General features: G+C 40.4%; 1 protein-coding gene across 50 annotated transcripts in view; it reads right to left on the bottom strand.

Annotated features, from left to right (window-relative positions):
- Positions 1 to 21,834, bottom strand: part of ABI3BP (ABI family member 3 binding protein) — a 496,221-nt gene that overhangs the window by 35,717 nt on the left and 438,670 nt on the right. For all 50 annotated transcript variants that reach the window (XM_073614901.1, XM_073614909.1, XM_073614887.1 and 47 more), the window contains one exon: positions 2,160 to 2,239. In XM_073614901.1, coding sequence (XP_073471002.1) covers positions 2,160 to 2,239 — 80 coding nt within the window. The remainder of the gene's footprint in view (positions 1 to 2,159; positions 2,240 to 21,834) is intronic.

A 21,834-nucleotide genomic window follows, 5' to 3' on the forward strand; every position in this document is an offset into this window, starting at 1 on the left:
TGGATAGACCTTTGTAATTTCATCATCACTATCTTGCCTTGACTGGGACATAGAGACAAGCATATTTTTTAACACCTGATGTAAAGCAATATACCTGTCACTTCCATGAGCCCTGCAATCCAACAAACAGAGGGACAGACTGAGAACACATGGCCAATATTCCATCATGTTTCTCGGCACACAGAGATTATGACCAGATGTGGAGTCAGCTGGAAATATTGCTCTGGAACACAAATCTTTCTGAGATTCCCATGGTGCCTAATATTTCTGAATAATAGCTTCAGATTTTCAGCTGTCATTAGAAACATGATACCACAAACTCTACACTTTTTAAAACAAATGCATTTTCTTTTCAAATCAATGTAGATTGATTACTTCTTTGTTAAAATAAATATGATCTATCCCTCCCGCATTGGTTTGCGACCCACATACTCAGAATCGAATGTATGTCTAAAATAGAGTGCATATTACTTTTGAAAAAGTATTTACACAAACTAGGCCTGTGATGAACCATTGGTTTGGCTGCTCAGATAATATGCCATTAATTGTACATGGTTTGTACAGTATGTGAATATTCTCTAGTTTAAATGAAAACAGGCTTATTTCATAAACAGTACAGAGAGTGTGATATCCCATAGAAACAAGCTGGATTTTATTAACTCTAGCTAGCCTAATACAAAATGTACTCTGGTTGCTATGAGCACTACATAATTATGTGTGGATTGATTTCCAGTAACCAGAATTTGGCTAAACTTGGGATGATTTGCAGCGAAGTAATACTTAACATTAGCCTTTCTCAACCTTAACTTTTGGCTCTTAGGGAACCCCTGATAACAGTTACTATGATATATATATATAGTGCTAAGGATACATTGGCATAAACATATCAATAAATAAAAGAATAAGGATGGTGTACTTAAAGTATTTGGTACTCAGAACTATTCTATATAACAACATTATCTTTAGTAAAAGTGATGAAATGAAACAATTATAGTGTTCAAAAATGAAATGTAAACGGTGAAAATTAGAGCATTCCTCCATACTGGTGATTTGTGGAAAAGAATTGTTTATAATTGGTCATGAGTAGGTCAATTTGATTTGAAATGTTTTTAATTGGTTAGGAAAGATGGGATGAATTTGCATTTATATGTGAATTGATTCATTATAGTGTTACTAAACCCACAACAGTAAAATCAGTCTGTATATGCAGTAAAGCTTGCTTGTTATACACAACGTGGAACCTAAGGGGTTAATCCTCCACATTGTGTAAAAAGGCCGTTTGATCCTGTCTTCTCTGATCCCCCCCTTTTACTGTCCCCAATCCATCTGCTGATAGTACAGAGCCCTAGGAGGCATTCTGCATAGTGTGTATTGCCAGAGAGTTTTTTTGGGGGGAGGGGGGTGCATGTGATCAGCAGAGGGCCAATCAGCACTGTCTAGATAGGTGGTCAGGGGTCATACAGCCTCATAGGACAGTCAGAGGAGAATGAAAACTCCTCCTACAAGCTTTGACCAGGGCTCAGCCGGACACTGATAGAAATCACGAGCCTGCTATATACTGCTGATGAAAAAAGGTATTTAGCAGTTTATATTTACTAAAATAATTGCATTTATGTTCTGTGTACTGTTGAAGACCAGATATAGTGAATGCAGGGTCCTGGGTTTATTAACACATTATAGCTTATTTGTAGAGTATTGTTAGAATGGTTCAACTTCTTTTAGAAGGCGCTTTCAAGGGGTGGTAGGTACATATAACTGCCTTTGATTGACACTCTTTGTCTAGAGCTCTAGAAAAGACAAGTAAAAGCACAGGTAATGAAGCTGACTGTCACTAACCTACACCTCTTGTCTGGATGTTACAGGATACACAATCAGGCAAAAGAAGACAGGTGACAGCCCTATTCTTGACACATTGAAATTTAATTTCCAGATTTAGCTGACACAGGAGTCATATGCTACCCAGACACTGAATACATTTGACAAATCATTCAGATAAGAGTGCCATATAAGACTATTCATAATAGTGGTATCTACAACAAAGCAAAAAAATGTTTTGCATAATACGAGAATGTCTAATCTGTGCATGGAAATGTCAGCGCATGACATAATTTACAGATTCCCGTAATTTATATTTGACCATAGAAGATATTTTACGTTACCTGATTCTGTGCTAAATTCCACTGTTACACTGACTGGACCCTCACCGAGAGGATTTGTTGGTACCACTTTAAAATCATATCTGTCAAAATATGTAAAATAAGATAAGATAACAGGAATTCCTTGGATTTCCTTCATTAGGATTTCATCTCTGCTAAGAAATTACACAAAGAGTTGGCCAAGGGTCTTCAAACTGCTGCCTGAAGGTCAAAGGTATGAGTTGATCTAGCCATTTTCTGGTGTATTCCATGTCTAAGGTGTATGCAGATCCTTTTAGATGGGCCAACAACATTTGTTTGAATGGTCTGAACATCTCTTTTATTTGCCATTGTTCCCAGCTGAGATAGGTGCCCCTTGCAGCATCTGCACACATTGCCCTCTATTTGCCACCACTTGTTAATGATTTGGATAGAGCATGGAAAGGGTTAAAAACCACTGTCAGGTTTTTATTACCATGTCCCACTGGAAAGAATCATCCTATTTATTTATCTTGTTGAACATGGTCAGTGATGGGAAATACAACATTTTACAGTTCCCCGGGGAAATGAAATAGGGAAAAAATCTTTCAACGGGAACACCCGTTCCCTTGACATCTGCCTAAGAGGGGATTTCCCCTAATTTTGAAGAGCATTCCTATCACTTTCTGTTGTGTGTGTCCCAAGCTTTGATCGTTTCTATGTTATCCAAAACGAAAAAAGATTTTAGCTTTTGCATAAATGACTCACTGCCACAAGTATGCTTGCAGAGCTGACCACACTTTTATATATACACAGTATATATCTATATATATCTATATATAGATATATCTATATATGCACAGTATATATAACTATATATAGATCTATATATAGATATATAGATATATCTATATATCTATATCTATTATATGCTCTATATAGTATATACTGTGTATAAAAAATATAGCAATACTAATGCCCTGTACACACGGTCGGACATTGATCGGACATTCCGCCAACAAAATCCATCGTTTTTTCCAATGGATGTTGGCTCAAACTTGTTTTGCATACACACGGTCGCACAAAGTTGTCGGAAAATCCAAACGTTCTAAACACGGTGACGTAAAACACGTACGTCGGGACTATAAAAGGGGCAGTAGCCAATAGCTTTCGTCTCTTAATTTACTCTGAGCATGCGTGGCACTTTGTGCGTCAGAATTGTCCACACACGGTCTGAATTTACGCGAAAGGATTTTGTTGTCGGAAAATTTTATAGCCTGCTCTCAAACTTTGTGTGTCGGAAATTCCGATGGAAAAAGTCCGATGGATCCCACACACGGTCGGAATTTCCGACAACAAGCTCCGATCGCACATATTCCATCGGAAATTCCGACCGTGTGTACAGGGCATAAGTATTACGTAACTAAGTAAATACTAAGAGGCAGAAGGTTTCTCAACAAAATCTGTAATGATTATTATTTTTGACTAAAGTAAAACAGTTACAACATTTTATGAAGACCTGTAGCAAGAAAGTTTGCTCATCACTCATTAATCCCTACCCCAGTGGAGCTTACAGTTCAGTCTGTGTACCAAAGACATACAATTTTAGATAAACATTGAGCAGCTTTGTCAGTAAATAATTAAGCAAACATTTCACTGTAATCAACAGCATGTATTTCAATTTTCTTGCAGTAAACTTGGCTGAGTAGCATTGTAACTGCATACTCAACAGCTGCTTCTATTGTAGACGGTAATGGAATTGTTTTCTTAAAGTATATGTAAACCCTAACAATGGATTTTTCAAAATTGCTCTTGGTCTGTTAAAGCTGAACTCCAGGCACAAAACTTTCATTGAAATACATTTTTCAATAGCCACAGAGAATATAATTAATCTAGTGTGCACCACCTGCCTTTCTTTGTGTAATCTGCGAACCCAAACTTTATAAGACCAGTCTTCCCGAACAAGAAGAGAGAGCTTTATCACAGGAAAACTTTGCACAGAGGCAAAGTTTCATGTGGGATTACTGCATTCTTACAACAGATTAAAAAAGGTGAATGTAAGGCGTGTAGCCATCTTTAAAATTTAGTTAGACATGATGATCACTGTTTTATACAACTTTATCTACGTTTTATGAATACATTGAACCTTTCATGACCTCACACACATTTTGATTTTTGTACACTACTAAAAGTAGATCATTTGCAATCGGATTGCAACATAAGTGGTCAGCTTACTGGTAACCCTGTAATATAAACAAAGGAGCCCCTGGATACTAGGAACCATATGTAGGTTCCTCTGCAAAGTGTTGCTGGTTCTTGCTAAACTTCTTATACATGTACCAACATTTTGAAGGGAAATTTCAATTAAGAAAGGATGTATCACTATTCCATCACAGATATATAGTATGCTCCAATCATAAGACTCAGTAGTCTTTAGTTTTTCATCTTCTGCCCTCAGTAGTCACACTCAGAGAGGGATGATCTGCCTGGTGCCATCCCCAGAGTCTCTTTAGTTAGGAACTAGAAATGTTAGGGAATGTTTGCACTTTATGTTTGACGGTTGATTGTCGTTGTCACTATGGTAATTTATTATTTAAGTAAAATGTTTAAAAACTCCTTGCCTTTGCCTGGTCAGAAGTTACTAAAGGTGTGCAATGTAAGTAATCAGCACATATAGTCTAAATCTTAGGTCACTAAAGTACGGTATGAAGACAACAGTATAAGGAGCTAATATAGTGTGAAGATATACTGGTTATCAAGGATAACAAAGGTTTCACATGCGGCCTGTTGTTTAGCATGTACATGTGGCAGGTGAGATAGCCTCTTGCAGCGATGGAGATGTTGTCTGCACTCTTTGGCCCATGGCAACAGTAGCAGATCTGCATTTCCAGGGCCCTCATCCTGTACACAGGTACAGAAGAGAAAGAGTTAAGGGAAGTGAAGTGCACGTATGGAGTCCATGGTAGGTGCATGGCAGGACCCATACCGTTACTGAGATTGAGGTAGCAGTGATACACTGGACAGGTGGAGAGGACATTGGCTCTGCATGTCCCTCCTAAATGCTCAAATGACTGTGGTGATACTTAATACAACAAGAGAGCTTACTAGAGTTCATTCATGTTAGTCATCTGTCCGGGTCGTGAGCGTAGATCAAGTAACGGTACCCCATGTGTATGCCAGTGACCCTGTACCCATGTGTATGGAAGTGCCCAGCAAAGCCCAGAAGAACCCACTGCAGAGTAGGTATCTCATGCGCCTAACGAGGAGGGAAGCATGGAGAGAATATCACCTGCCTGCCCCCCTACATGCTCTTGGTCTAAATTATTGTAGCAGCCTAAAACTAGGCTACTACAATAATTTAATACACCCTAGACGCTCAATACATATTAGGCAAAAAAGCAATTGCACTACAGGTCTGACCAACCTCTAATTACCAAGAATCTTAATATTACATAGACATATTACTAAAATATATTTGGTAGGTGAGTGGAAAATTTCAGGGCTGCTCAGTGTATATGAAGATTCTGAGCTAACCACAAACAAAAATTATAGCTCAAGTTGTCCTCCATGAAGAAGAATGGGAACCGTTCGCCCAGGGGAAGAGAGCGTGGAGGAAGAGAGATGGCGGTCGGATCATCACAGGGGAAGACAGCATGGAGGAGGTGCTGGCCGGATCACAGAGTGGGGATTCCTTGATTTATCAGCTTACATTTGAATTACCTCCGATTGCGGTCAAACACAGTCCCACCCGCTGACCCAGCGCCTGTGACAGACAGAACGCTGGTCCAATGCCGGTGTGGACGTGTTCTGTCTGTCACAGGCGTTGGGTCAGGAGGAGGGACTGTATGCGACCACGAGCAGAGACAATTCAAATACAAGCTGTTACAGCGGGCAATCCCCGCTCTGTGATCTGGCCAGGTCTCCTCTTCCTCCAGGCTCTCTTCCTCTGTGATGATCCGGCCGCCCTCTCTCTTCCTCTGTACAGGTCACACTGCAATGAATGGCATAGGTGATGCTGCAATGATGGGCAGAGGTCACGCTGCAATGATGGGCACAGGTGAGGCTGCAATGATGGGCACAGGTCATGCTGCAATGATGGGCACAGGTGAGGCTGCAATGATGGGCACTGGTCACGCTGCATTATTGGGCACAGGTGAGGCTGCAATGACGGGCATAGGTCACACTGCAATGATGGGCACCGGTCACGCTGCAATGATGGACATTGGTCACGCTGCAATGATGGGCACAGGTCATGCTGCAATGATGGGCACAAGTGAGGCTGCAATGGTATGCACTGGTCACGCTGCATTGATGGGCACAGGTGAGGCTGCAATGATAGGCACAGGTCACGCTGCAATGATGGGCACTGGTCACTCTGCAATGATGGGCACAGTTGAGGCTGGAATGATGGGCACAGGTGAGGCTGCATTGATGGGCATAGGTGAGGCTGCATTGAGGGGCACAGGTGAGTATGCACTGATAAAGTTGTTAATATTTATTTTGTAACTAAATTCTGCATAAAACATTTAAGTGTAATTTCATGAGATAATTTATGAGGTCGTATTTAGGGGCAGAATTAGGGGCGGGGTAGGGGTTGGGTGGGGCAACTGGTGGCGAGTGACCCTTAAGACCTGGCTAGTAGGGTAGGACTTGAAATTTTGAGCCATAATATACACGATACAGTTATACAAGATTTACATTTTCCTGTACTGTGTTTAAAGACACACAGATGTAATGTACCTGTATTGTACCTAATGACTAAATGGAGAATCTGAGATGTATGTCTGGTTTGTATTTGTTTAGCAATAAAAACGATTTGATTAAAAAAGTTAAAACATTTTTTATTTGTGCAAATTATGTTCATAATAGCTTTTGAGCTAGGGATCAAAGACTGCGGTTTAATTTAGGACACAGTAAGTTGGTCCTCATTCAGGTTTAATTTTGAAATAGGGTAAAAACACCAAACTTAATTTATTCAATCTAAAGCCAACTTCAGCTGAAATTTCAGTTCCCTAAAGCAGTGTTTCTCAACCTTTTTTAAGTCAAGGCACTCTTTAAAATTCTGCACAATCTGGAGGCACCCCATTCTAAAATGTAAAAAATGAAACTGATAGTTTTACATAATGCAGCAACATCCACACATGTAGGGCTCCCAACATTCAAGGTGATTTATTCTGACAAAGCAAATACACCTTTGCACACTGATACTGACTAGTATTTCAATCTTTCTCATCTCCTTCAGTTTCTCTCTCTCACTTAGCAAATGTGACCCCAGTGCTGACAGAGAGGGGCAAACAAGGAGGCTGTGCAGGCACCCTACGTCCTCCTTATCAACTGATGATGTCATTGGTTGTTAGGATGCCAATAGCTAGAAGGTTGTAATGGTGCACAATAAAAACCTGGGGCTTTGTGTAACTAAAAGGCAGGCCTGATCCACCTGCTGGCTTGTACAGGCATACCCCACTTTTGAATACACAATGGGGTTTATTTACTAAAGCTAGAAAGTGCAAAATCAGGCTCACTTCTGTATAGAAACCAATGAGCTTCCAGGTTTTATTACCAAAGCTTAATTGAACAAGCCGAGGTTAGAAGCTCATTGGTTTCTATACAGAAGTGAGCCTGATTTTGCACTTTCCAGCTTTAGCAAATAAACCCCATTGTGTACTTAAAAGTGGGGTATGCCTGTATACAATTTTTGTTAAATTTTTAGACATTTTCCCAAAGCACCCCTGTAGGAACCTGAAGGCACCCCAGGGCACCCTGGTTGAAAAAGGCTGCTCTAAAGAATGAGGTAATGTTGGAATCTCTGGTGGGTATCTATTTCTTGTTTTGTCACTCTTAACGAGATTGCTTCCCTAGTTTTCCTGTCACTGGAATTGTATCCAAGTGATTAAGAAGTTTTCCTGGATGCAAAGAGTAACAGGGTGGTTCAAGGACAGGTTGTGAGATGAAATTTCTCCATGCAGAGACATAGACAGCATTAAAGCCCTCCCAGAAGTTCTAATTCTATCCCAATGCTCTCCAAAACAAAAATTGGGTTTTAAATAAAACGGCATGTAAATACTGTATGTGATATCATAGGACAGAATATATATATATATATATATATATATATATATATATATATATATATATATATATTTAAATATATGGTCATTTGTTGTTCTAGGAAATAAGTCCAAGCAAAAAAGTCTCCACAGTAACATATAGTGGGATTACTGTCCACTTCACAGTCATGCAAACATCAATGACAGCTAAAATCTTTCAAAGTGTTGCGCACTCTTCACAGTGACTGCCTCCACCAGCAACTTCTCATATAGATGGAACCTCACCTCCACAGTTGGACCCCCTATATTATACAATATCTAGATAATTAGTGAAGATCTACAATCCGATCCATGCTCATTCCCTCCAGACATATATTATTATTGTACAGGATTTATATAGCTCAACAGTTTGCGCAGCGCTTTACAACATGAATTGAAGCTCTAATAGCCACCGCAAGTAACAACATTTTTTTCCCACCTTTAAGCTCTCTTCTGTAAACTCTCTTGCTTCTAGTCCTAGGCAGGTTTGAAATTGCACATCTATTTTTAAAATTTCAAAAAATGCATCTAAAACCCTGACTTCCTGTAGCATCCTGCATCTTTTTTTCATATGTTGCACCCTATGTGTTATGTCACATATAAGATATAGTACACTTATTTCACTATTTGGAGCGATACTCTAACTTACTTTTGTTTTTAAACGCTGCACTGGTTCAAACAGCAGGGACTGGAGCACTTGTCAGGATAGAAGAAAATGGATGGGGCAAAATACTGTCAAATTCTTTAGGAAAATCTGCTGCCCTCTGTCAGAAAGCTGTCAATGAGAAGAAGGTTTACCTTCCAACATGACAATGACCCAAAGCACACAGCAAAAATGACCACACAGTGGTTGAAGAAGAAAAAGGTGAATGTCCTTGCATGGCTTAGTCAGAGCCCAGACCTAAGCCCCATTGAAAATCTGTGGAATGACTTGAAGACTGCAGTCTACAAACAGTCACCATCAAATTTAACTGAACTTGAGCTGTTCTGCAAAGAGTGCGCAAATATTGCAAAGTTAGTAGAGAGATATCCCAACAAACTAAAGGCTGTAATTAAAGCAAAAGGTGGTCCAACATAATACAGACATGCCGGGGTGATCCTTTTTCTAACGCAGTGATTCTGTTTTTGAATTTTTTATATTTTTTCTCACATGTTGGTGTTATATCTTTCACTTAGATGTTATAAGTTGCATTAGTAAATACAGCTGGATAAAACAAAAACTGTGTCTGTCTTCATTTCAGGCTGCAAAGCAACAAAATTTGATTATTTTAAAGGGGGTTATTCTTTTCTATACCCACCGTATGTACATTGTACCCAAGTGCCAAGAACACCATCATGCTCAAACAGAGGAAGGTATGCTATAATGATTTTATAGTATTTTAAACACATTAACTCATTATAACTTAACCACTTGCTGACCTCCGCACACCGATATACGTTGGCACAATGGCAGTGGTGGACAAATGGGTGTACCTGTACGTCCCCTTCAATTGGCGGGGCTAGCGGGTGCACGTGTGCCTGCTGCACACAGGGTGATCATGGCCGCGGGACGGGCAGACTCGATGTCCACTGGTTTGCCGGTGAGCGTGTCACGGAGCCGCAGAACAGGGAAGTGGATGTAAACAAGGCATTTCCCCGTTCTGCCTTGTGCAATGACAGAGATCACTGCTCCCTGTCATCAGGAGCAGTGATCGCTGTCATGTGAATTGAAGAACATCCCCCCCACAGTTAGAATCACTCCCTAGGACACACTTAACCCCTTGATCCCCCCCTAGTGGTTAACCCCTTCCCTGCCAGTGTAATTTACATAATAATCAGTGCATTTTTATAGCACTGATCACTGTATAAATGACAATGGTCCCAAAATAGTGTCAAAAGTGTCCGATGTGTCCGCCATAATGTTGCAGTCACAATAAAAATCACAGATCGCCGCCATTACTAGTAAAAAAAAAAAATTAATAATAAAAATGCCATAAAACTATCCCCTATTTTGTAGACACTATAACTTTTTCGCAAACCAATTAATATACGCTTATTGCGTTTTTTTTTTACTGAAAATATGCAGAAGAATACATATCGGCCTAAACTGGGGAAAAAATTAATTTTTTTATATATTTTTGGGGGATATTTATTATAGCAAAAAGTAAAAAATATTGCTTTTTTTTCAAAGTTGTCGCTCTTTTTTTGTTTATATCGCAAAAAATAAAAAAAGCAGAGGTGATCAAATACCACCAAAAGAAAGCTCTATTTGTGAGAAAAAAAAGGACGTCAATTTTGTTTGGGTGCAACCTCGCACGGCCGCGCAAATGTCAGTTAAAGCGACGCAGTGCCGAATCGCAAAAAGTGCTCTGGTCAGGAAGGGGGGAAAATCTTTCGGGGCTGAAGCAGTTAAAGTAGATGTTGTATAATAATATAGATTCATCGATCCCATGTTTTTGTATATAGCGGGTGGTTGTTATGTGTTTACCATCCAAGGATCTCTTTCACACAAAGAACCAAGTTCTGAACGCCCCATACGTAGTCAAATTGGGTGGGGGAAATTGTCAGTGTTCTAATCATGTGCTTTTTTTTTAATACAAAGATTCGGCTTGCCAAAATACACGATCAGAATTTGATTTCCAAAGATGAAAACTGTCCAGGACTTGTTCCATCTGCGCTGAAAATTACTGTAAAATTCAGCTGCATATTGCTCAATCCCTTTCAGCTAATTAATCTGTTTGTGAACATGTTTGTGATGCTATATATCAGCACAAACTCTGCTCTTTCTTCTGCAATGGTTATAATTATTGTAATCTTTCACTGGCAGAGCTGTAGTCTTCACACGCTGGAAAATTGTAAAGAACTGGAATATGACATCTTTAAATTTTACTTTGAAGTGAAGTAAACAAAATAAACAGTACACGTGCAAGTTGCATTGACTGTGTAATAAGACATTTCTAGCATGTAAAAAACATTTTGAAATGCCTAGCAAACTAGACCACTGTGTAACTGAGCTAGAGTAGGGTAGGAGATTGTATTCAAGAATAGGGTCATGGAAATCTATTACAGTCAAAACTGAATAAGGCCTCATATACACTGCAGTTGCTAAACTCACATTTAGGAGCAGTTGGGCATTTTTTTCAGCAGTCCCTGAACTCTCCTCAATGTTCTCTTATGTGTACATGTACATTCAGTCATTTATAGTAGTTTAGAGGCAGTTGAGGTTACAGTCATTTTATTTGAAAGCAGATAATTTGCAGATAATTTGAAAGCATTTCAAACTCCAAATGCTTGTAACTGCTTGTAAATTTGTGTAAATGTTAAGATACAGCATTAAGCCCCTCATGCGTTTTTTTTTTTAACATGTCAAAATTAATGGTTCCCTATGAGAGCCGTCTTAACTGATCCAACTTTCAGCCCACTGATTTGAATTGAAGTCGAATCCAAGTCAGATTTTCAAGATCTGACTTGTGGTGCCACTTGTGCTCTGAGGATCTTGAAGGGGAACTCCACACCAAAAAAAAAGGCTTGGGGGTCCCCCCCAAGATCCATACCGGGCCCATTGAGTCTGGTTTGGAACTTGAAAGGGAACTTGTGATGTCATGAGGGGCAGGGGTCTCATGGTGACCTTACTGGATGGCCACGCCCCATGGCTATTTATGAACCGGAAAAGAGCGGAGCTGGCACATTGACGCGGGACAGCGTCAGAGGAGGCATCGGAGAAGACAGCAGCAGCGAAGAAGACAGCATACTCATTCACATGGGGGGACCGGGATATGGGGCCCCCCTTGTTAAAGGAGGCCTCCAGATTCTGATAAGCCCCCTGCCAGCAGACCCCCACAACCACCACCCAGGGTTGTTGGGAAGAGGCCCTTGTCTCCCTCAACATGGGGACAAGGTGCTTTGGGTGGGGAGTGCAGAGCCCCCCTGCCCTGAAGCACCCACACCCCCCCAATGTTGAGGGCGTGTGGCCTGGTATGGTCCAGTAGGGGGGCGCTCGCTCTTCCCTCCCTTTTCCTGATCTGCCGGGCTGCATGCTCAGATAAGGGTCTGGTATGGATTTTGGGGGCCCTGGTATGGCCTTGGGGGGAACCCCCACGCCATTGTTTTTTTCCATTTTGGCATGGGGTTCCCTTTAAAGATCCATACCAGACTCAAAGGGCCTGGTATGGACCTTGGGGGGGATCCCACACCGTTTTTTAAAAAATTTGGGCGTGGGGTTCCCCTTCAAAATTCTCAGAGGACAAGTCGCACCACAAGTCGCATCATGATGATCCGACTTGGATGCGACTTCTTTGCAAATCTATGGGCTTAAAGTTGGATCAGTTAAGACGGCTCTCATAGGGAACCACTGATTTTGAATAGAGGCAGAGAAGCGCTGCTAAAAGCTGACGCGGCTAAACATGCATTAACGTCAATGCAAAAAGCTACTAAGAGCGCGTTTTTTACAGTTGCTTTTTCTTGGCGTTGGTGGTGGCTTTGCAGCTCGTTTTTTTCTAATGCCCTGTGTACGTGAGGCCTTAGGACATATCAAATTTGTGGATGACAGTAGTCTAAGAGGAGACATGTTTTTACTAAAATCTGCTTATAGAGGAACTGCAGTCTGCTCACATAATTTGTAATAAAAACATTTTTGCCATTCTGGAGCTTCCCTCCAATCACTTTGCATATTATTTTATGTATACACTGATTCTGTACTTACCAAATATACTGAGGAAATCTCCCTCCACTGAGTCTGGCTGCATATATGTGCTGGCAGAAAAAAATGTTTTACTATCCAAAGTTAAAACAACAAGGGCAGAAGATTGACTGAAATCCACTTTAAGGCCTTATGTACACTGGATATTTTTTAATTCTGCTGTTAGGGGCATCTGGTGTTTTGTTTCTGCCTCCTAAATGCCCCTGCAAGTTAGCCTATAGGTGTTTAGAGGCAGGGACATTGAGAGCCAGAAAAAAAAACACTGCCAGTGTGCCCAGGAGCAGCAACATTGTGGCAGAAAAAAATGCTTGAAGCATGTCATGTTGTTTAGCGCTTGAGCGCAAATTCATTTCAATGACCAGAATAAATTATCATTCTGGTCAGTGAAATGAATTATACTACATAACGCCCAATTTCTTGATGCGCCTAAAAGCCTTAAAATGTTACTTTTTTTTTTTTTTTTTTGCCAAAATGCTGCTGCCAGGAGGAAAACCATCTAGGAGAGATGGACAAACGTCAAGTGTGCATGAGGCCTAATCCTTATATTACTTGTTGGACAGGCTGCATATAATCAAGTGATTCTGACTTATTTTTGCAGGAAAAGTGGATTTGTAGAACAGTGGAAAAATGGGCACAATGTTTTTTGTGACAATAAGCAAGTTTCTATTTACTTTTAGTTTATCGGTACACCTTACACTGAGTCAAAATCAACTGTGCTACACGACAATCTTTTATTTTTTGGAGGGATAGGTTCTTCATTGTCAAATCATGCAGTCTAAAAAATTACATTTATAAACTTGCATTACAAGTATAGACCAGTGGCAGTCAACATTATTGACATAGGGGGCCTCAAGTGTGGCCCCTGACATCATCAAATGCCTACACAAAATAGAGAGACTAAATAGAGAGACTGCAGAAATGCAGCAGGAGATGCTAAAAGAATATGGGCATCACCAGACACTGCAGACTACAGGAGATGGTCAGAGCAGACATGCTACAGGAGATGATCAGAGACTGCAGACATGCTACAGGAGATGGTCAGAGACTGCAGACATGCTACAAGAGATGGTCAGAGACTGGTAACATGTTATAGGAGTTGTTGGAAACTGCTTCAGACTACAGTCATAGACTGGTTACATGATCGTTGCTATTACAAACCAATGCTTCCAGATTTGTGTTCACTACAGACCCCCTACAAATTACTTAGTAATGGGGCATACACACGGTCAGACGTTTTGACCGGACTGGTCTGACGGACGCCGACGGACCAAATCCGCCGAACAATCCGATCGTGTGTGGGCTTCACCGGACCTTCAGCGGACTTTTCCAGTCGCACATCTGATGGACTTTAGATTTGGAACATGCTTCAAATCTTTACGTCATAACTCCCCTGGACCCAGAAATACGCTTGTCTGTATGCTAGTCCAACGGACATAAACCGACGCTAGGGCAGCTATTGGCTACTGGCTATCAACTTCCTTATTTTAGTCCGATGTACGTCATCACGTACAAATCCGTCGGACTTTGGTGTGATCGTGTGTAGGCAAGTCCGGTCGTTAGAAAGTCTGTTGAAAGTCCGCCAAAAGTCAGTCAAAAGTCTGTCGAAAGTCTGTCGGACAGGCTGTCGGACTTTTGTACCTGAAAAGTCCGACCGTGTGTACACGGCATAAGTGTCATTATAAGAGGTCAAAAAGAAAAATTCACATTCACAGCATAAAAGAAATTCAAAAATAGGGAATGTATATAAGAAATATTTAACCATTTAAATATGATAATATTTTTTCCTTCAATGGCAAAAGAAAAACACAGACTACTGTCTGCAGGGGCCCTGTGAGCCCCACACTAAGTGAAAAAAGGCCTGTAGTGGTGCCCAAGCTTCTGGTTGGGTGCCAGGGATCTAGGCCATTTAAATAAGCTTTGCTGTAAGAACACAGAGGGCCATGGCCCATGCTCTGGCCAGTGGATACTTCAAACTAGTGAATGAAGATCTTCAATGGTTCCTTCTATTAGTTCTGCTCTCTTTGCTTGATCCCATTATTTTTATTTTGGCTGTATACATGCAGATATCTATGCTTGACTGTCAGTAGATGCCTTCTTTGTAAGGAGAGTCTAGGGACAGTACAGTGGCACTGTGGCTAGCACTTCTGCCTTGCAGCACTGGAATCCCTGGTTTCAGTCCTGGTCAGGGCACTCAATGTAGTTTGCATTTTTACCTGTGCTCTTGTGTGCTTCCTCCTATGCTCCAAAGACATACTAGTAGTTTACTTGGCCCTAAAATGTGTGTGTGCATGTACGTATACATATGAGATAGGGATTTTGGATTGTAGGCTGCTGGAGGGCAGGGACTGATGTGACTGTACAATGTGAAACATGCTGTGTAAATGTATGGTTCTGTATTCTGTAAATACTTGTAATAAATAACAGCGGAGAGCAGAGCCAGCAGTGAGAGTGGTTATGGTTGTAAGGGATGGCGTCACATGATGTCGGTTTACTAGCATGGATCCTCTTCTGACTCAGAGGTTATGGGGAGCCCAGCATCTGTATTGGGATCTGCAGTGAGAGACTTTTGCCTCTAGCAATAAGGTGAATGTCACGCATCTTGTTTTGAGACCACACATACAGCAGATTAGATATGGTATTAATATTGAAAGCTTGTGTGGTCCACTATACTGTCACCTAGGGAGTTTCAGATTGGTAATTGGTAATAGGGCATCAGAAACGTAAAACTTTTATTTTCTTTAGGGATGGGCTAATTTCTGTAATATAAATAAGTACATCCCTATAAAAGGTTATAGACACTTTCAAGGTTCAGCAAATATGCATTTATTTATAAATATGCGAAGTCTGACTATAAAAGTTACAGTGTCTTAATATGTGATTCAGACAAAAAAAACACAGTCTAAGTACATACCAAGTGCAAAAATATTCAATTACTCTTTATGCGGACAAAGAGAAAAACGACATTAATAAAAAGAGGTAGGTGAAAACCTGTTCCAATGCCAGCTGTAGAAAATGGACCACTTGTTTTGAAGGGACAATTCATCATTGTTAAAACATGTATTATTTAAGAGTTTACAGTTCAAAACTCAACTTCCATCTGCTGCATTCTTAACATAAAAATCACCAGCATGATTCATTTTACTGTGATGTATTAACAACATTGAAGAAAGGTCACCAACTCTAATATTCCTCAAATGGTAAGACTGTCTCTAAGTCTCTACTAGAAAGTAACCGGCAAAGGGAAAGTAAGGACAAATCAATTTGTTGTTGACCATATAACAAGTGCATAGGTGAAATAGTGATTTATTATATCTCCTGGAATGACTCATGTATATTCATGGAACAGCGATATGTCATTTAGACTAAGGCATGCCTTTTAATTTGATTTGCCAACATTTAGGATTTTATTTAGCAAATCTTGAGAAAAGTTTTAATAGATATTGGATCTAGTTATTCTTTAACCACCTAAGGACCCAGCCTTTTTCTGACATTTGTTGTTTACAAGTAAAAATCTCTATTTTTTGTTAGAAAATTATTTAGAACCCCCAAACATTATATATATTTTTTTCAGAGACATGAAAGAATAAAATGGAGTTTGTTGCAATTTTTTATGTCACGCAGTTTGTGTGCAGTGGCTTTTTAGACACTATTTTTTGGAAAAAATACACTTTAATGAATTAAAAAAAAACAAAACATAATATATGTAAATATTCCACATCTAAAAGACCCCAGATCTCTCCTCTACCCTTGAAAGCAAAAGATCAAAAAAACTTTTTTTTTTTTTTTCTTTTGCTTTAAGAAAAAAAAAAAAAAAAGAAGCATGTTTACATGGCCTGAGAAATGGAAGTGACATATGACGTCGCTCCTGTCTTCCAAAGGCATAGAGATGAGCGATATCCATCTTTCCATCGCTTATCTCTACGGCTTAAAAAAGCGACGCCGGTTGGTTCCAGGCTCAGTGATCGGTAATGTATGTCCAGGAAGCGGGAAACTGACCTCTGCAGAGAGAAACTGCTTCCACATATAAAGCAAGGATCCTTTTGTATTGTATACTGGCAGCAGACAGGCTGTTGCAGAAAACAAACAATAGGGATTTGAACACCTTTTATTTTGTTTACCTGGATTGAATTTAGCTGAATTAATCTGTAAGGTCAGTAAGGCTTTAAAGCGGAACTCAGGTCCCCCCCCCCCCCCCTTGTCAAGCAGAATGTAAAAGACAGGGTGGGCTTACAGGAAATGGACAGAATGAGTGTCATGTGGCCTGAAAAGGACCGCCGACGTTGGCCCTAGGGGGAAGTCAGGGACAGCATGGAGAGGGTAAGTGAAGACTGGCACTATTATTCATATATGGGTGGAACCTAATGATTAAAAAAAAATCCTGGGGTTACATGTTAATGATGCATGCATTCATCATATAACTGGGTGCTTTTTGGGTTGCAAGACAAGAGGGTTTGGGACTTTAAACGAGGTAGATCTAGCATGGCTAAAAGATGAGTCAATGTAACAAGACATGTTTTATTCATTAAAAAAAAACATGACATAGCAATATGCATGCAAGCATAACAATCACATATTATTGACCAGATGTTCATAAAAACAATCCTAGCAACTTGGAGATGGCATATTGAGGTATCGGACGGTTATCCATAATAAAGAATCGCTTGAAAAGCAACATAGTGGGGTAGCTTGGGAGTGGATGAAATAAAAACATCTAAAAAGAATATGGTGCATTAAAATTGGCCCGGCGGTTTTCTACCACATCATCAGGGGCAAGTGCACCAATGTCTGTAAAAAAGCATAAATAAACGATATGGTCCAAAGTTACATCCAGATACAAGGGAGACTATATATGTAAAAGAGGAGAGATATGGACTCATCCCACTAAGTACTTACATGTCAGTTAAGTCTAAACCATGTGAACATGAAAACTAGTGGCTGCTAGAAATGTTCATCCCGGGAGCTGAGGAAGGGGCCCGCAGGAAAGCTGGACGCACATCATGATCCCCAAAGAATAGGAAACAAGTGGTCAAAAAGAAAACCATTTGGGCTTCAATGCTGTAAAAGTGAATAAATCAGGTAGACTATGAATATGGTGAATGGAGCCCAACACCAAGATAAAAAGTGGATACCATTTTAGTGTGGAAAAAAGGGGGCATACCTGCTCAGAAGGAAAGGAAGAGTGCAGAGGATATAGGAAAAATGATGAAAGACAGCCAATGCTGTCTTCAATCAACACTGAAAGGCATAGGCAGAAAGCCCAGCCAGGTGATTACCTAAAGCTGTGAGAGAAAACCATGATCCACAGATCTGTGCAGTACGCTGCTGGAGGTTCTACCAAGAGAGCTAGATGCAGATTACAATGCCAGAAAAATAGAGAAGTCATGTATTCATTAGAAAGGTGTACATATCTTTTTCTTTTCTGTAAGAACATATCCACCAAAATAATGAGTTTGTTTCTGCCTTGTAAATTCATTTTAAGGGTTATAAAAAATATTAATAAAACAGGAAACCAAGAACAACGCAAATACAGTATGATTAAACTGTGTAACTTTTTTTTTTAATTTAACCAATGGCAGACATACAAAATTTCCATGTCTGAAATAACAGAAAGGACTTGGTAAGCAGACACATACTCATTAACTCAGCTTCACTATGTTTACAGTGTTAGCAATACATTGACATCCTTGTAGTTGTAAGGCTTACTTCAATTTATTGCTTTGTTAACATTTACAGAAACTGTGACAGTTTGGCTGCCTTTATTGCAAATAGTGCAGTTAATGGGTGTGACATGTTTGTCCGGCATATTGGGATGCATGTCATGTTCTTCAAATAACATCCTGAGTCAAGCTAGATAATGCAAACCATGTAACTTGGCATGCCAATGCTATTGTGCTATTAGTTTTTATGACTATAGGATGTGAAAACACAGAAGATAACTTCCAGAGATCATAATATGGATTAAGTTTAGTTTTCACAGAACAGAAAAATTTGACATTTCACAGAATTAAGGTTAAAGCGTTTATTACCCTAACACTTCATATTCCTAATATCTGCTGTACTATGTACTTGTATGAGAAAATATTCTGTTCTCTCTGTATTGTAGAAGGGCACTGGGGTTAAGGGTAATGCTGGCCAAAAAAGTCACCCAACTACCAAAAAAGCCTCCCACCTTTTTTTAGACCATACAGGTTTTTTTACAAATGTAGGTGTAAAGCATGTAAAATAGTTAGAGATAGAGCCAGAAAAACAGAAAAGTTATCTTCAGTTGTCACAGGTAAAGAATACAACATCAGCCTCTTCCCATCCCGCGTATAGTCAAATGACGGCCGCAAGGTGTCTCTCTCATTCTGGGCAGCCGTCATATGACGTCCTCGGCTTCCTGGCCGCTAAGGGGCAGGCACACGCACTCGTCGTGGTACTCGGAAGCTGATGCACCTGCCTGGTGGCCGCGATGTCCACCAGGCACCCGCGATTGCCGGTCACAGAGCAGGGACGTGGATCTGTGTGTGTAAGCACACAGATCCACGTCCTGTCAGGGGAGAGGAGACCAATCGTGTGTTCCCAGTACAGAGGAACACTGATCGGTCACCTCCCCCAGTCAGTCCCCTCCACCCACAGTTAGAATCACTCCCTAGGTAACACATTAAACCCCTTGATCGCCCCCTAGTGTTAACCCCTTCCCTGCCAGTGACATTTATACAGTAATCAGTGCATTTTTTTAGCACTGTTCGCTGTATAAATGTGAATGGTCCCAAAATAGTGTCAAAACTGTCCGATCTGTCCGCTGCAATATCGCAGTCCTGACAAAAATCGCAGGTCGCTGCAACTGCTAGTAAAAAAAAAAAAATGCCATAAATCTATCCCCTATTTGTAGGTGCTATAACTTTTGTGCAAACCAATCAATATACACTTATTGCGATTTTTTTTTTTACCAAAAATATGTAGAAGAATTCATATCGGTCCAAACTGAGGAAGAAATATGTTTTTTTTTTTTAAAACTGGGATATTTATTATAGCAAAAACTAAAAAATATTGTGTTTTTTTCAAAATTGTCAGTCTTTTTTTGTTTATAGTGCAAAAAATAAAAAATGCAGAGGTGATCAAATACCACCAAAAGAAAGCTCTATTTGTAGGAAAAAAAATGATCAAAATGTCATATGAGTACAGTGTTGTATGATCGCGCAATTGTCATTCAAAGCGCGATAGCGCTGTAAGCTGAAAATTGGCCTGGGCAGAAAGGGGGTGAAAATGCCCTGTATTGAAGTGGTACTTATAGCCTGTGATAGTAGGTATGTAACTTACCTTCTTATGTTCCCTTGCATCCTCCAATATGTAGGTCAAACTACCAGAACTTTGGCTAAAAGAGTTGGAGAACACGTAGATAATATGAAAAAAGGTTTCAGAAACCAGTGTCTCCAACCACTTTAGGTTAGTGAAAGCTGGAGCTTAGTAAAATTACAAAATAATACTATTCCATTTTACTAAAACTAGAAACTTCTGTTAGTAAGACAATTTATCATTAACCTTCATACCTGCTGAGACAAGACTAATATGTTGGAAACTAAATTCATCCAACCCCAGGGTCCTATACTAGTTTTTGGGCAGTGGAGTGTCTGTCCAGTTTTACTGAATGATGCCATAGAACTGAATAACTGCCATAGAAGTAGCATGTGGAGTAGGGTTCAGATATGAACAGTCAGTTATGAAGGAATGAGTGGGAAGTTTAAAACCTGTATTATCTCCTTATTGTTCTGTGCCTGCTGGAATTCTACTTTCACTTCCTGTCTTAGTGACAACATTGTGGATCTAATACTTTCTTTCAACCATAAAGGGAACGCCAGATGCCAGATGTATAGGCTGGAACACAGAAAACACCATACAAGCAATATTGGATAGGAACTGCCTACAGAGGTAGGAGCAAACAAGCCTTTTGAGACTAACAGGGTTAGGGTTTTCATTGATATGAAAACTGTGAGGTCACAAACTGGAATAAATGAAGATGTAACTGTTGACCAATGAGATGTAGGCTTTCCTAAAGTGACTACTGGTGTAGCGCACAAGTCTTTGAAGACTATTACCTAGTAGTACATTGATTGAATGATCTCATCAATTTCTGTACTTCTGGAAAACACACTGTATTTCCATACACAGCTCTTGAAATGACTGTCACAGTCCACAAGTGCAGTTACTGCCTCTTTGCATTTCAGGTGGCTAGGCACTAAAGTGACCTTAAAATAGATCTCTGAAGAGTGGAAGAGAGCCCGATAATGGCAAAAAAGTGGGACTGGGGGGATGATAGCATGTGTTATTCAGGGGGAATTTAGCTCTGCAAGCAATGACCAATTAGCTAGTGGAGACAGGCCAACAACCTGCCTGTTATGTGGCTTTTCCCCCCAGGCTCACTGGGTGCACAGTGGCACAACAGCACATCACTTTGTATATGCTGTACAGAGGGGCATGATTAACAGTCAATGGTATTCATGTCATGGATGAAGGATAATGATGTGCAAAGGAAATGGAAAAGGATAAATGTCTGCTCTCTAAGCCTGAATTGTCCATTTGCTACCAGTTTCACCTACTTTCACACAGTGGCGGCTGGTGCTCAAAATTTTTTTGGGGGGTGCGAACAAACTGAAAAATTCTGAAAAGAAACCCCATCAATTGCAGCCTCACTGTGCCCATCAAACGCAGCCACTGTGCCATCAAATGCAGCCACTATGCCATCAAATGCAGCCACTGTGCCCATCAAATGGTGCCCATCAATTGCCGCCACTGTGCCCATCAAACGAAGCCACTGTGCCCATCAAATGCTGCCACTGTGCCCATCAAATGCTCCCACTGTGCCAATCAAATGCTGCCACTGTGCCCATCAAATGCTCCCATTGTGCCCATCAAATGCTGCCACTGTGCCATCAAATGCTCCCACTGTGCCCATCAAATGCTGCTACTGTGCCCA

This window comes from Aquarana catesbeiana, linkage group LG02 (assembly GCF_042186555.1).
Source record: "Aquarana catesbeiana isolate 2022-GZ linkage group LG02, ASM4218655v1, whole genome shotgun sequence".
Lineage (NCBI taxonomy): Eukaryota > Metazoa > Chordata > Amphibia > Anura > Ranidae > Aquarana > Aquarana catesbeiana.